Consider the following 17,391-nt stretch of genomic DNA (forward strand, 5'->3'; position numbering starts at 1 on the left):
CAGAATACATTCTGCAAGGATTTATCTATTCTGACGGCTCAAGGTTAGAACTGGCACAGTCTGACTATTCAAGGGTGGTAAAAGGAAAATTGCATTTTTTAAGGTTCAACCACCTCCCTGCAGATTGACACTTGAAACAAACACTCAAAAAACATAACTTCAAAGACAGTATTTAAAAAAAAGCTGTATTGGAAACAATAACCCATCCACACAGCTGGAGTACACAGAGACAAAATGCAAATATATAAAGACCATATTGCCATGAAAACTATTAAGAAAAAATGAGGTATTGTGACTGCAGCAATCAGTCTGGCCACTATTCTCAAAATAATTGTTCCAGTAAACACTTTTCTCTTTAAATGAGTTGAGAGAAAACTTTCTTTTTATTCAACTATTTGTTTTAAGATAAAAAATATATATATAAAATTGCTAAAGATCCCCTTTACTTCAGAGCCCTGATGCCCATGGCTTAGAGGACTGTTTCAAAACAAAACAATTTCCCCCTAAAATAGGTCACTAAAGCAGAGAGGGTGCCTATATTATATTCAGGGATTACCAAGTAAGAGGTATTCACCAAATTTCAATACCAAACTAGGTCATGACAACATACACCAGGATTAGGGAAATCCATATGAAGCAGAAATTACTTTGTGAGATTTTCATCTGTGTTGAGATTATCATCTTTATTGTTTGGTATTTATACTTCCAATTTACTGCACAATCAAGAAAAGATAAAATAGACAATTGTGTTTGTATGCTCCCTTTGGGGATCATAATATCTGCACACCTCATCCCTACAACCTCCCTTGCCAGCATACAAGATCAAATATTTGATGTATTTTTTAAGGACTATGTCAATACTATGAATACAATTCCGGAGAGGATTCATCTCTGGAAATCAATTTCCAATGCGACAGTGAAAGTGTCCTCTTTTTTATTTTCTTTTTTTTTTTAAATCCATGTCATTTGAACTAATTCAAATGAGCCATCTGCCATATTTTTCTACTCACTAACTAAATGTTAACTGAATTGTTCAATAAATAAATACATTAATAATATTGTGAACACTAAGTCTTTCCACCCACACAAGCACATAGCCTCAAGGACCAAAAGTGGGCATGAATCAAAATCCCAAATGTATAATCCTACGAATAGAAAATTCACTTCAAAGTCCTATTTCATCCATCCAAGACTCATACACTCATGTCTGCACTACTACAGTCAGGCCCCTCAGGTACGAGTTTTAGGGTCAATGTGCTGATAAAACCAGCTAATGATGCCTTCAAAGACCACTATGCCTGCAGAGGCTGACCACAGGAGATTCAACTTTTATTTCAATATTTATAAATATATATGAGAACACTTATTTATTAATTTAACCCCTGCACCTAAGCTTAATACTTTACTCTTTTCATTTAATATTCATAAGTGAACTCTGTTCAGCCTGTGTGCTGATTTTGTTTGGCAGTTCTCAAGAGCCCCTGATCAACCAAGGATCACTAACCGTGTTGAGCTTGTTTGTGTGTGTGTGAAAGCAAATATTAATGTGAGTCTTTAGATGGGAAACGACCCTGAATAAATATTGAAGTCAGGGAGGGGTTTTTTTAAAGCACCAAAGAGTTGTTTACCAAAGAGCTTTACTAAAAGAATTAGAAAATCAGCTATGATCACTAAGACCTCCACCATAGATAAAGGGCTATAGTTGATTAATTACTCAAATGAAGTCAGTTATGAGTAGCATTCAAACACAAGTGCCTCTCAAAGGTATTCAAAGAACCTAAAATAAAAACAAAAAAACACGCAAGAGCAGCTGCTGAACACTTTTGTAACATAAAAAACATCCAAATTTGTACAAAAGCAATAAAACAATGAGCATCATGAAGAATTAAAGGAAGGCTTTTTTAAAGTGTTAAGTTTTGCACTTAATACAAACAGAGTTTTTGAATTGCATTGCCAGAATTTGCAGGTTGTTGGTAAACCTGCTGTCTGGAAGCAAGTTGTAGTAGAAGCAATTAACTTTCCATGTTGGACCAGGTCATTTGGATGTGTCTAATCTACCCTTACTTTCACTGTTAATAGATTGAGTCAGCTGTGGCTCAATAGGACAAGTTTCTTCTTGTTGGTCACCAAGTCACCCCACATGTCAAAGTGATGATGATCAAGAAAGTGAACCTGGCCTTGTTCATAATTTGCACAAGTTATTGCGTGTTTGTAGTTAAAATGTAATTTTTAATTTGATTTGTCAGGAGAAGTAAACTTGATGAGAGTTTTTTGCATAATTTGTATTTGTTCCAGGGCAATGAAAGAATGTACAGTCTTTGAAACACTGCATCAGGACATATTATTTCAATTTAAATAGTTTAATAGTAATAGTTTGTTTCTAACTTTATACATAAACTGTACAGTTTGAAACTCTACCAAATCTGGGAGTTTCAGGAAATAAGAATCTATAAATAAATTGTTGGTATGACAATAGAAATCAATCTTGTTAACTATTCGAATGGCTCTTTTCTGTAATGTGCATAATGGTTGAAGTGAAGTTTTGTAACTGTTGCCCCAAACTTCCACACAGTAACTTAGATATGGCAAAATAAGTAACCACTAAAGAATATGAAGAGTTTAGAAATGTTCTAGCATTAGAGAGAACAGCAATACTTCTAGCTATTTTAGATTGAACATATTTAATATGAGGTTTCCAACAATACTCCCAAAAACCAAATTTCAGTCACTCTCTCCACAGTCACATTATCAATTATTATTTGTAAATTGCTCTGCCTTTTACAATTCCCAAATAACATAAACTTGGTTTTATCTAAATTTAGTGATAATTTGTTAATATCCAACCACTTTTTCAATTTACATAACTCTACATTAATTTCTATCAAAAGATGCCGTAAATTGTCACCTATACAAAAAATGTTTGTACAGGTGAAAACAGTACAGGTTTATGGTTCACTGTTGGTCTTGTTTTAATCTAATTTCCGTTTTCAGCGATAGCCATTTTATGTTTTGTAAGGGGCATTACAAACTTATAGCAAGGAGAGTTTTAGTCTACGCATTATGGCCTCTGTATCCAAAGTCAGAATATCCTGAAACTGGATACTAACAAATATGATTTTTAAGCAAACAGACAAATGTATTGATAAATTCCAGGACATCACCTTCTGGCTTCAAGCTTATGAAGAATGAGCAACTATATTTATTTTAGAGTGGGAGTGTCCTTAGTGTTCTGGTCGTATAAACTAAACAAGATTCACAAAATTATATCTTTGTAATAGATAATCAAGAAATATGCACTATGTAAAGCACTGCATGATTTTGTGTGTGAATGTTGCTATATAAAATTTATTTACTTAACCACCTATCGAGCATAACCAGGAGAGTACACAGGTTTCTCTCCAATAAACAGTGAATCTGGCTTTTGTAATACTGAGGAAATGAGCAAATGAGGAATAAAGTTTATTTAAACTTGTACTTTAAGATTCTTTCATAGAGAAGTGATGGGGAAAATGCATAATAGAAAGTGAGTGAAAGAACAACCAAAACCAAACAAGTTATCAAAAGCTAAAACAAAAGGAGAAATCATCTTAATCCAAATCAAATGCCAAAATCTTAAATCCAAATTTACAGTGCTTGTGTGCATGTCTGGATAGTCACAGTACAAAATAAATAAATAAATCTGTGCAGCTGAATTGTCAGTTTTTGAGCAACTTAAACACTGAAGAATAATAAGAGTTGCTGAAGCAGTAAAAACAGGGATGTTTCACCGATTTGGATTCCAGTTATTTTTCGTAGCTGCTGCATTTTTTTCTCTCTCTCATTGCTTTTCGCTTTTTTTGCTTGCTCTATTTGTTTTTGATGAGGATTTCCCATGATAATTTTTACACACTGTATTTCCCAGGGTGCACGGTGTGTGGCTGTTGTAAAGTGACAAGGAGTGTAAAGCTGGTAAAGTGGTTAGCAATAGAAAATCATTTGAGCATTTTAAAGGGTGACTGGGCACTGAGAGGAGACAACATGACTGAAAGAGATAATGTGATCACAGCCACTATAAGCATTTAAAACATTTGAGACGAGTTTCCTGCAGTGTGGAGTATGTGAGATATTTCTGCTAAAACTATTTTATCTTTGAAGAATATTAGGAATGAAAAATCCAATGAGACATATAACATAGTGCAAGACACATTGACTTCCCCATATAGAGCTTCACTTGCATCACTATCAAAACCACGACAGCAGCTTAACATTGACAAGCTATTAATCACTGTAAACTAAAAAGTCACCAAAATCACTTAGCTTGGATCAGGTTTACTACCAACTCTGACTTCACTAAGTAGTAGTGGAGTCACAAATCCATATTAATACTTAATATTGTTGCACCTAATTGATATCCTGGTTTAGCCTTGTCCTTCAAATATTGTATCTTCAAAAAGAAGCACCTTAAAACAGCAGAAGTACATTTTAAATTCAAAATGGCCATGGTTTAGAAGCACCCCACTGCCTTCAAAGTGCAACCGCATTCTAAACAAGAGAAAGCTCTCACAAATTTAGAACAACCCCCTAGGAAGGTTTCATATTATCACATTTTAATGTGACTGCAATCGAAGCAAACTTTCTCTTTAAAAAAAAAAAAAGAACAACAAAACACATTTATCACTTCTGCATTCATTTTGCATTTTTGGTAAACAGAAGAAGAGAGACAAAGGGAAAATCATCCCCACTATAAATTGTGTAAGAAGCATACAACACCTTATTGTGTGTAACATGTTACGCACATATCCTGCGAAATGGGCACTTTGGTGTGATGACAAACTGGTATCGTTTTGCAACTACAGTAGATACTTAAAGGTGGAAAAAACTGTGCAAAGGTGGAAAATAAGGTCAACGTGTACATTTCCCAAGAGAGTATGTACCAATTTACCGTTTCTTATTTTCACAGCTCCAGTTAACAGCTTTGGTACCAATTAGTAAAATCAAACCTACCCTGACAAAAACCCATGTGGTTATATGTGTCAGGAACAGCCACTTATTGCTAAAACAATAATCGGAATAAGTTTAGAAAATAAAAGATTTTAAAACTGAAAATAGAGGGGTTTCAGGTCTATTGTCTTTTTCTTGTTCTTAATTTTAAATGTCCAATTGTTAAAAATGGGGCAAAACATAATTTTTACCTACATGTAATTTTTTGACGATACATGCTTTGAGATACTATTACACCATCTCCTATTTTGCCTTGTCTGTTGAAGTTTTGAAAAACACATTATATGGGTCAAAACATAAAGAAATGAGGTGGGATTCTGGTAAACATCAAGTCCTGTCAGTGTCAGCACAGTGTGTGTGTTGCTTTTGATGCTCTGTTCTAAAGAGTGTGTGTGGGGGAGGTCAAGGCTGTGACCTCCCCCATGTTACTTTTGGTATGGCATCATATATTTAAGGATCAACTTACCATTTGAGAGTAAAATGTCAATGGTCAGTTAGTGCCACCACTGGTCATGAAATTATGAACTGAATTAATCAAAAAGTAGGTTTGTACACATGTGGGATACAGAAGCAAGTATAATGGGACCCTATTGCAACATATTAATTAATCCTGTGGTGCTATTGCACATGTGTATACATGAAACTTGAGTGATTCTGCATCCACATGTGGCAGAATCTTTTACTATTTTAAAAAGTATGTGACAGGTTGACTTATTTGGGGTTCAGATTCTGCATACTATTGTTAAATACATTGGAAGCTAACACTAAATCATTTTTTTGCCATCTGGCATTTTGTCTTACTCCACTGGAAAGGCAGATGTGCAATAGTGCGACAAGGGTTTAACATTAAGTCCAAAACTTGTGCACTTGATCTTATTCACAGTTTTCGATGTTCGGGCTATGCCTTTTAAACATCCTGTGATGAGCATGCAGCTGTAATTTGGGTGTTTACTTCCAGGATTATTAATCTAAAGGTACAGGTTATGCCCACAGCCAAAATGTTGTATTTATGAGAATGCCTGGAATAGCAAATGGCTTAACATTTTAATAACTTAATACACAACAAAACAGTAACAGATGAACTGCACCAAGCAGCTATTAATGCAATCAAAAAACCTTAGAAAATGAGCATGCAGTGTAGAAATAAGTCCTTGAGGCAGAGATAAACTTCACAGCTCTATGTAGAAATAACAGATTAACTTTTTCTAAAAAATAAAAAATAAAAAAAATCTTGCACTCAGTGAAAAGACTGATTCAGGAACACTAAAGTTGTACTCAGGCATGTTAACATATGGAATGCATTTGAAAATGTGTAGGACGATTCTTTAGTGGTTACTTTCCACCTCTCCCTAGTATATAGCTGAACAAATATTTTCTACGAAAGCCATCACTATCATTCAAAATTTGCTGGTTTTACCTGAAATCCTTACATGAAACTGATTATATGGCTTAAATTATTCAGAATTCATCTCAATATCTGCAAATTATTGAGATGAATTGTGAAATTGTTCAGATACAGTAGTAAACAAGGGGTAAAACTGGAAAACATTGACTATTATTCTCAAAAGAGAAAATTCAAATTCTACATTTTCATACTAACTGACAAGTTTGCCACATTTATTTAGAAATTGACAAGAGAGGCGAAAAAATGTTAACTTTATGTATTCATGTTACTTTTCAGAGCATGATGATTCCTAGGAACAAATCAACTGCTGTCTGCTGTAAAGAGAACCCACACACTGTAGAGCGAATGCGAACAGCCTTCTGGCTATCAGCTGTGCATTCAGGATAATGGGGAGCATTATTTTCCAATATTACTACTGGGTAATTAAATAAAAGAACAATTAATAGAGTTTTGGCTTTCAATACCTCCACCACCTACTAAGCAAATCATTCTGCAAACAGTGTTAAGCAAGCTGTTCTCGTTTGTTTCCCCCAATGTCTACAATAAACAAAGAAGGAAAGATGGGATTTCAGTCATGCAATTTAGGATTCATGACTGGAACTAGTTGCACAGAGGCTTCATATTTATGAAATAAATTAAAATCTGGAAGTGTGCTGAGCTATAGGTCACTGATAATTAGAGGAGTAATTGACATGTCACCCTGCAATCTGGCTGAACGACTGTACACCATATTAATAAGGCATCATGTTAACTTTCTTTATACAACAAATGGTATTCTGTCTTTCTCAGAAAAAGTACAATGTCAGGAGGGGTGTGGGATCTTTGCAATAGCTGCTGATAGAAATTCAGGTTTTTCAAGCATTTTTTTTTATACAGACAGCAAAAAAGAATTATGCAGTTTCAGGACTCCTGAAGCTTTCAAAGACTATGCACTTTTCTGACCACGCTCCCCCCCTATTCATAGAGGTAAATTTGTATCCAAGTACCTGGCCTTCTTACTAATGTTTCTCCTTGTCAGAGACAAAGGAGTTATAAGACTGGAGGATTTGGCAGGCTCTACCACTTGCAGCCATTATTTCAACCCATCCATCTAAGTAGGATAATAGAGTGTCCTTGCCTTTCAACGCCTAGAGGAGTGACCAGTTATCACAAACCACCAGCTCTGTTGTTAATAAAACACGGGATGGGAGGATCATGCTTGGGATAAAAAGGAGCGAGGATAGAGGGAAGGGTAGAGGAGAAATGGGTCCGTGCTATTCTGACAGACGCCTCGCAAAGGTGAAGTTGATCACAATCAGCAGCCAGTTGCCAAGCTGGCAGGGGTTCTCTTTTAACATCTTAGCTTTAGTTGCTGTGAAGATAAATTTAGCCCCATCGCATCTCTCTCTAGACCGCGGAGAGGGGTGGAGAAGTGAGAAGAGGGGGAGATGAGAAGAATTGGAGTGGAGAGGTGGGGCAAGCAGTGTTAGGCTGATCTAGCTAATGGCCATTCTGACCTTCATAGAAAGTCAAATGGTACGAACAGGGAGTAGTGTGTCATACAAAGCCACTACAGTTTAATCAAGGCTTTTTCCATTATGCTTGACCTCTCTATGAGTTTCATCAAGTAGTTGAAATTTCATTGATTGCTTAGAATGTGTGTGGAAAGCAAGAACCATGCAGGATAAAACAAGTGAAGAACAAATAAAAAAGAGAAAATGTGTCTGTTTTTGTGCCTGATTTACCTAGTAAGAAAAAAAAACATTGAAAACTAGCGTAGCATATTATGACCCAAGTGTCTGTAATTATAAATTGGGTATTGATGTTTAGGTTGCGAACAGACTTAGTAAAGCATGATAACATATAGGAGAAATAGCCCTGATTCAGTTTCATATGAAGTAATATTTTTCCATTCTCTTGTCTGCTATCTGAGTTTTTTTAATAATTTTTTTTCACTCTGCAGTCCACAGCATATTTCCTTGCTGTTCCTGATTGAGATATAGTCTCAGAAGCTTACAATGACACTGCACCTCTCCTAGGACTACAGTTTAATCTTACCCTAAAGTTTCTTTGTCAACAGCAACTGTAGCTACGCAGCATTTTCAAAACCTGTGATGGAAAAAAAGCTCTTTGTTGTTGCAAATAACAGTTCTGTACCAATACTATTGCAGTCAAGAATGCAGATTTTATTCTACATGAATCACAGAAAAAAAAAACGTCAGCTGCTTTTTGTGCAACAATCCACTATTTGAAGAACATGGAGAGTTTTTAGACATTGAGGTTTGAAATCAACACAATAAAAAAATAAAAAAACACAATAATACAAGACAATTTCATAGCGATCTGGAGATTTCTGAGATTCCTTGGACTCTATTGTGTCCACAGAGTTGTTCCAAAGATTTATTTATTTATTTATTTATTTATTTATTTATTTATTTATTTATTTATTTATTTATTTTATGTGGACCTTGTCTTTCTGAAGGAGGCTGTGGCTGCCACAGAGTACTGTTGCCATGGCAGGCTAGTTTTCGATCTGCAAAAATCTTAAAATCTGTCCTGTTAAAGTAACATCAACATGAATATTCAGGGCTTTTAAGCAAAGAAACTACATGGAAGACTATCAATACTGCTTATTTAAACTGTTGATTTTAATAATGTGGCTGAAAAAAGTTAGTAAAGCACATGTGTCCAAAACCCAAATATGTTGGGAAAACACCAAGAAAGCAAATTAAAAAACTGTTAAGAATCCATCTGTTCTGTATACAGAACAACAGATCTCTTTTTTTCCTGCAAATAGAAACTTGCAGAAGAAAATCAGACAATTGCCTTTCCTCTAAATATGCAAAAGCCTTCCTATCTGATGCCATTGTATTGATGTTTTTCTCAAACTTTTTATAGCTATATATCTATAGATCTATTCAATAACTTGTATTATTGAATTGTAACTCAATTCTGTAAGTAACAAAACTCATATAGATTAATTACAAAAAGTCATATTTTTAAAGCCTCTACTTCTGTCAATTGTGAGGATTTTTAGCTTGTAGTAAATAAAGACACAATATTCAATTAATATTAAATATTTCTTAGAAGATTAGAATTTCATCAGGCTATTAAAAAAATAATAATACACAAGTGTGGTCTTAATTAAAAGTATGTTTCATATTTGAAAACAGTTACACCTTTGTTTAATTACAATGATGAAAATACAAATATAAAGTTACATTTTCAAGTGTTTCAAAAAAAAGTGGATCAGTGGAAGGAGTATCAACTTTGTCTGTATGAAATCTTTCTGGATACATATGCTACACAGAGATACAGCCCATTCACTGCTGTGATTTTATAAATTGCATCTTCCAAAGTGGTGTTACTGCAGCATTATTGGATATTCCATTTCCAAAGCTCCCAAACTCTCCTCTCTAATATCAGTTCATGGCCAAACAGGATTTAGCACTTGAGTGTATTTCAAAAGTCTAAAGATTCTGAGCATTAAAAGCACCAAGCATGTATAGCAGTTTGCTAATGTGATTTTCCAGTACGGTCAATAAGTACATTTCAAACGAATACATTTAGACATTGTATAAACCTTGTAAACTGTGTCCAGAGTTAGTTCATTTTCAACATCTGTTTTCAGAGTGTAAACCAAAGATCATTTGTACTTCAAATAACTATTCCAAAAACTAACTTCTTCTCTGTTAAAAAGTTCAGGTTTTTTAAGTATATTTCATACAAACAGCAAAAAGAATTACGCATTTTCAGGACTCCGGAAGCGTTCAGAGAATATGCACATTTCTGCATAAATTAACAGTTAACAACTCTGTACCAGGAAGGGTTAACTGTTGCCACTGCTAAAGCGATTGCTATGCTGATAAATAGCTCACCATGTAAGCGAGTTAATCTAAAACTATATTTTATGTTGGTCTAAAAGGGAAAAAATGAAGCACATTTTGTGAAACAGTGAGTCATGTTACATTAAGTACCTATTTTGTGCAGTGTATTTGTATTGGGATCACAGGAATAAAATATGCAACGTGTAACAGCATCAAGGAGGGCTGAGTTTACTATCTTTTTTATGGCTGTTGTTTGTTTCTTTTCAAGTAGCATTCACTTTAATTTTGTAAGATTGGCATATAACAGGAGCAAATGTGACTGAGTGATAGAGTAGTCTTCTTGCAATCGGACAGTTGTAGGTTTGAGTCAAGCTTCCTCCTGTCATTAGTATCAAATATGCCTGTGTGAATGTGACTGCATGAATTTGTCTGTAGTGTAAAGTGCTTTAGTATGACTGGAAAGGTGCAATATAAATTCAGATCATTTACCATGTCTTATGTAGCTACACTGAACATCACAATATGAAGGCTACAGTATCAGAAATACAGAGAGTTGATAGTGAAGACTTATTTACCCAAAGGTGCCTTTTGTCGTACACTACTAAAATCCCAAAAACAGTTGTACACAGTGGTATGACAGATATTTAAAGATTACCCCTGGCATAAACAAGATTAAACTATTTAGTATCTTGCCAACAATATAAATTGCAAATAAATAAGTCAATGGCATAAACCTTGAAGAGATGAGACTTTTCTTCTTGATTCTTATCAATTTGTTTATAGCTTTTTTTTATCCTCACCTGCAAGTCAGTTCTTTTGTATTCATTTTACAATAATAATTAAATTTCCAGTTATCTACTCATCATGCATATAGAGTAAATGGCAATAAGTGTATTGATCCCTACGAGTACGAGGATCACAAACTGAAAAACATTCAATAAATCAATGAGACATATGCAGTCCATGAGGTGACTTTTCCAGCTTATTGTATTTTACCTGAAGAACTACGGTTCGGATGCAGTTAGTTTCTTGTGTGTCATGACTGCTGTTCACAATAAGCACAACCAACCTATTCTTCTCCACGTAATTTGGAATAAACTATTAATGAAGGAAGGTGTCTCTCTGTGGCCAAGGACTGCTCAACAATCAGCCCAAGGACTCACCACACATAGGATGGGATAATTTCCGCCAGCTGTGCCTTTTCACGTTAGCTCCTACCCCTCTCCCAACCACTCCTCCCCATGCAACAACTCCCTGATGCACTCGGAATGACAGAGGAAAGAAAATTATCGAACACCAATACAATAAAGCTGTCTGGTAACTTAATAGGCTGCTGAGTAGGGGCAGCGTGGCCATCTTGCTTTGAGGCGATAATGAGAGTCATCATTCCCTCATGGGCTAAAAGAAAACGGCCTGTGTGAGAGGACATGAATTTATCTGAGTACGCATGCGTATGTTTGGCTGAGAGGCTTTTTGGTCCGGTGAGGCCCAATAAACACACACTACCATGCTATAACAAAGCCAGCGGGATATTTTGCTGAATTCAGCTGAAAGGAATTCTGTGAGAAATTCTGTTCACTAAATCAGGCTAATGTCCATATAATGTTGCTGTAAGCTTCAGGGAGACACAAAGCATGCACTGTCCTATTTATCTTATTACAGGTCCCTGAACCAGTTCCAAATGTGAGAAAAACATCCCAGATTAATAAAACAAAAAAACTGTGTTGTAATGGAGGTGAAAGAAAGATTTACCAGGATTACTGAAATAATAATAGAAGGTGTAATTCGTTTCTAGTGACAAGGATTTTTGTTAATGCTGGACTTTTACTTGTGAAAGCATTCCTTTATCAAACTCAACGATAAATCATTCTTGTTCCTGTTTACTTAAATCACTAGTTGTAGTTCTACTTAAATAAATATGTTATATTAATATCACAAATGTTCTAATATGTTGCACCTCTGTCACTTGACTTAAGACATTTGTGTATGATACCTGCACTACAATAAGTTGCACTTTATGTTTTCCTTGTATGAACATTATGGGTTCCTTTAGTATTTTTTTTTTTTATATCAAGAAAAAGTTATTCTAATTTAGATAAAATGGATGCAAGATTACATGGCTGGCAGAAGATGACGGCTAAGATGCAAAGGCTTTGTGCGTTTACTGTCGTTTGCGTATTGTATAAGGATAAGTAGCAAACAATTCATGTGAAAAAAATGCTAGTCCTTATTTTACTCTACATTTTCTGCCCTCAGTGACTGACAAAACTATCAAAGTCTTAGAAATGTTTACAGCAGCTAAGGAAACTCTGACCTGTTGACTGTGCTGATGCCAGCTAGTACAGTAAAGATCACTGCATGACACAGCGGTGTGCCCAGTGGCATCAAGGGAATGTGGGTGAGATGGAACTGCTTTGTGTTTACACCATTGCCTCGTTAGCTTTTCCCTGTTTGCTGATAGTGGACCCAGGGGGACACAACAAGCATTAAATATTTAATGGAAAGAAAACTGAGGGTTCAATGTTTGTGAACATTACTGCTTCGTGAAAAATAAATATATGCAAATGTTTTCTCAGCTGTATATTTAGGAAATGCAGATATAAAAGTTTTCAGTGTTTTCATAAAGTACAAAAAGTTTAAACTGTGTTAATTCTTTAACATTTTTTCCCCAGTGATAGAAAAGTTAATTGTCAGACACTACCTTTTATTCTGTAACAAACTAACTCTCAATGAGTATTTTGGAAACTAATCTCGAATGTCTTTACAGTGTAAAATAAGGAAAATAAGCTTACATTTGACAAAAAAGGTATAGTGCAATCATTAAGCACTGTTGATCTGGAACAGTCCAACTGCAGTATTTTTTTCTCCTATGTTGTAAATTTGCCTTACCTTCAACGGCCAATAATTCTTGTGTTATTTTCTTAGATTGAACATGCATGTTTCCATTTACTAGTAACTTGAGGCTGGTACACCTGAAGTTCTTCAAGGTGGAACTATAAAGGACATTTGTATTCTATCCACCTTCTAACTGACCTAACAATCTTGTAAATGTGATCAAGAAATAGTTAGCTAATCAGAAAAGATCCCATAATTTAATTTATGGTTTGCTGTTTTATTTTCTCCCACTCATTTCATTTAATTCTAAATGAGAAAATTAAACAAGTAGTTCTTTGTTGTTTCAGAATGTTTTGGCTTTGTAGAAACGAAAGTGGCATGAAAATTTACAATGACCACAGTGTTTTATTCAAACTTGTTTTGCAAATGTGACCAGCTTTTTAGTATTTCTTTCTTGTGAGATGCTTGCAGACCTTAAAATTATATGGAGTCTGCAGTTACAGTTCAGCTGAAAATATATTGACACTCTGCAGATTTAGGCTATAATGTGCTTTTAGTGTGCCAACATTAAAAGATCAAGGCTGGTGAAATTCTTCACAACTATGGTGTAAGAGAAATAATTGCATGCACCTAACACTATCTGTGAAACACAATGACAGTAAAGGAACTCACACAAATTATCCCTGCGACATGCAAAAAAAAGTTCCCCAAAAAAAAAAACTTGGCATTGTGGTGAGCAACGGATGCAGATTATGGTAAGAGTCCAACCCCCCTCTCAGCCCTTGTTGATAAACTGTAGCAGAGAAAAACCGACATCATTAAGATTCACCAGTGCAAAGCGACACAAGCAAACCTTCTCTAACCCCCCGATGACTATCAAGCACTGTGTTTTCCAAGCACGGAGGTAATGAGACAAATACTTATTACTCAAGTAAAAATGGCATGAATATTAGCATCACATTAGCCCTGAATTTAATGATCTTTCGAGTACAATATGTCACTGTTACTCAGATGCAAAACCTTTTTAGGCTTTGTAGAAGGAGAAAAACGTAGAAAAATCTTTTGCAATGTCTCTTACTCTAGAATGTTCCAAAGCAGGGATGGAGGCAAAACTTTAAAAAATAGATATTTTTTGTCCAATAACTGTCTTTGTCTTTCTACATGGAATGCTGATGTAATAATGATCTTCAAAATAGTTTGGATTTTATGATATGAAATGATTTGCATTAGGTGAAACGCTAATGATTGTTTGTCAAAAATGGGACCATCGGTACTCACTAAAGGGGTGCAAGGGGTCCAATATTCAGGATTCAGCTCTGCTCGAGGACGGAGGTCCAGATATTCGGGGTTCAGTTCAGTTCGGGCACGAGTTAATGTTCCCTTCATGGAAATTGAAAAAAAGGTTCCGTTAGAATTGGTTATTTAATTATTGTTTTGTTTGCATTAACAAAATGTGTACAGAACAGAAAAAACACAAAGCTCAAATTTCCTAAATGACTCAAAAATAAGATTGTTTACAAAGATATAAGAATATCTATCAAACTCTCTTCAGATAAACTTGGCCATGCATGCAACACATATGCAGATATGTATGTATAATGTTAATTCAAAGAATTTACATGAAGTTTCACCAAGAATTTTAATTGAAGAACAGAAAATGAGGTTAGAACATAGTTTCCCATTCCTGAAGCCTCTGTCCTAAGTGACATGCCATTGGAATGGACTGATTTTGCTGGGCCCCATGTGGTCTATGATATATACTGTAATTATCTGCTGATTCTCAAAATGGTTGTGTGTAATGAGGCTATGCTGCATGAAGCCCCAGGCATAAATCACTGTCTTTAACTGACTTCCAGATGACCAGCAACAACACAGAGCAGAGGAAGAAATGGGTTATCTGAGAAGCACTACTATAAAATTGTGTCTCTTATCAGCACACACCATATTGTCAGCCTAAATAATTTCACACATTATTTTTTCAAAAAGGTATAAGTCGGCTTGCAATTTATATATATATAATTTTATTTTTATTTATTTTTGCTTGTAGCTCGGCAACCGGTTCATTAACTGCTAACAGTCTTATTCAGCATTGCAAAAAAGGTGGAGACCCCGTAATGTATGTGTTAGCCTCAACCTTGTTGAATGACATGAGCCTATCAGGTGGTCGGCTGTCCTTGGAATGAAACTCCTTCTAAAAGCAAACACATTGCTGTGAGGTACACAAGCAACAGTCCTGTATAAAAACAGATACTTATAATAATGGAATGGATTACATGGTGTGAGATATTTGGTAATTGGAAAATCTACAATAATTAAAACAAAAATGTTCCGTCTTGAGAGTTGTCTCCCCAGATATTTTAATGTAATACATAATAGAATAATTTACTTTTAATCCAAAGTTGGAATATCATTTTAACACCCAATCTGCAGATTACATTACATTTATTGTGCTCTAATATTTTCTATTATAAAAACACACACAAAAAATAAAAAATTAGATGACTAAAATATATGCTAAATTTATTGTTAATGAGTGAAGGGTAAAACTCAGCTCCCAACAGTGATTAAATTTAATGAACCTTAAACCTCAGACAATTTAACTAAAAAGCTAAAGAAAACTGCACTGAATGCATGTTTAAAGTCACAATCAATGATAGTAACAGGGTAATAATAGTAAATCACTGTGGATTACATTATTGTCATGAGCATGTTTGGGTTTAATGTGGTTTACAAATGGAACTGTGTTTTAAATTCCTTATGACTTTCAGGTTCACACTATATAGTAACACGAGTATCATCCAAACCATGGGTAAAACAGAACAGAATGCTGTCCGAAGACCTATGCTAGTTTTACATTTTAGTTGGGTTAGAAATCAACCTTTCCAAAATGCACTCACACAATTTTAACGAGGCATGTTTCTCACAACAGTTTCCCTTAACAGTTCTTCCAATTATTGAAATACCAGGGAAATGGGTAGAATGCAGCTGAGCAGCGCTCAGAACCTCTATCTCATTTGTGTTGGCTTAATATATGATTTCACTTGTCTGTCATTCTAATTAATGGAAGTGCTGTACTATAAACTGCCCAAAATGGGGATTATTTATGACTATCTAGCCATTTATCATTGGTATAATATGTGACAGAGAGAAGGAAGTGAGAGTTGGCAACATTATAATTGATCATTTTTCACTTCACATTGTCAGTGACTGTGGTAAAGTCCCTGGTTGACGCTGACAGCATCACATGTTACACCTGTCAACTCTGACAACAAATATAAGCAGCATGAATAAAACAGTTTATTAAGATTTACTGAGAGTCCTGCAACTGCATGAGGTGAACACCACTTCCCACTACCTGAGCAAAAACTGGAGTATTCTAGATAAAAATGTTGCAGCCAAGGATTGACAGATCATTTAAGTATGCACCGTGGTAAAAGTTTGAACTATACCCAATCAGTGGTGTTAATGATAGTCTGAAAATTACTGATTTAGTTTAAATTTACAGAACAGAGTCTAAGAATGGGGAGAGGTTTCTTGTCACTAAATGGCCACCACTGGAAGTTCTCAAGTAATTAGTGTTTTCTTTTAAATTAGGCAATGAAATTAAACTAGCACAGCATCATTCTGTTGTAACAGCTTGTGGTAAATGATTCTGTGTAATTTTGTCAGTAGTACTCTGTCATACAACTAAATGATTATGGAAACCTAGATGAACAACAGATTTCCACCTGGTGTGAATGAAACTGGTATCTACTTTGCTGCTTTACTATAAAAAAATGAACCTTTCTGAGTTAAATGTAGCAATCATCATTGAGTAAATGTTGCAGCATATTCCTGAGGCGTGTGACCTCTTTTTTTAGATGTAAAATCTTTGTAAAGTACCTTTATGGGACTGCGTTCTGGTGCTTTGTAACATGCTGTTAGCAACAGGATGTGGCATGGGGTCTGTTTGTTTTCAGCACATGCCATCAGATTCTCTTAGATTGCCATCAGGGGAGTTGGAAGGTCAGATGAACACCTCACAATTGCTCCTTTTGTTGCTCTTCTGCAGGTTTTATTAGACCCACAGTTCTGCTGAGAAAAGTCAGTTGCTAAGGAGCAGCACGGTTCCTATGCAATGTAGGGAGAATAATAAAAGTAAGTTTGAAAACATTCAAGATACAAGTCTTCATGTCTACTTAAAGGTAGAGCGTTAAATAACTCATTATTTAATTTGTGTATCACTGATTAAATGGTTTAGCAGACTAGTGTATTCAGTAACTTGTGTTCTGCTGTATTTTCAAAAATTACTCAATTAAATTATTGATATTAGAGACTTGAGAGAATCTCAAGGGTTTCTGGTTTGAGAACTTCTATACTTTTTGC

General features: G+C 35.1%; 1 protein-coding gene across 4 annotated transcripts in view; it reads right to left on the minus strand.

The window, feature by feature from the left end:
• The window catches only part of pcdh9 (protocadherin 9), a 185,921-nt gene that overhangs the window by 113,340 nt on the left and 55,190 nt on the right, over nt 1–17,391 (minus strand). For 2 of the 4 annotated variants that reach the window (XM_005799711.2, XM_023332403.1), the window contains exon 3: nt 14,305–14,406. The exons of the other annotated variants lie outside the window; for them this stretch is intronic. In XM_005799711.2, coding sequence (XP_005799768.1) covers nt 14,305–14,406 — 102 coding nt within the window. The remainder of the gene's footprint in view (nt 1–14,304; nt 14,407–17,391) is intronic. 4 annotated transcript variants of the gene reach the window in all.

Source organism: Xiphophorus maculatus, chromosome 4 (genome assembly GCF_002775205.1).
Source record: "Xiphophorus maculatus strain JP 163 A chromosome 4, X_maculatus-5.0-male, whole genome shotgun sequence".
Taxonomy (NCBI): domain Eukaryota; kingdom Metazoa; phylum Chordata; class Actinopteri; order Cyprinodontiformes; family Poeciliidae; genus Xiphophorus; species Xiphophorus maculatus.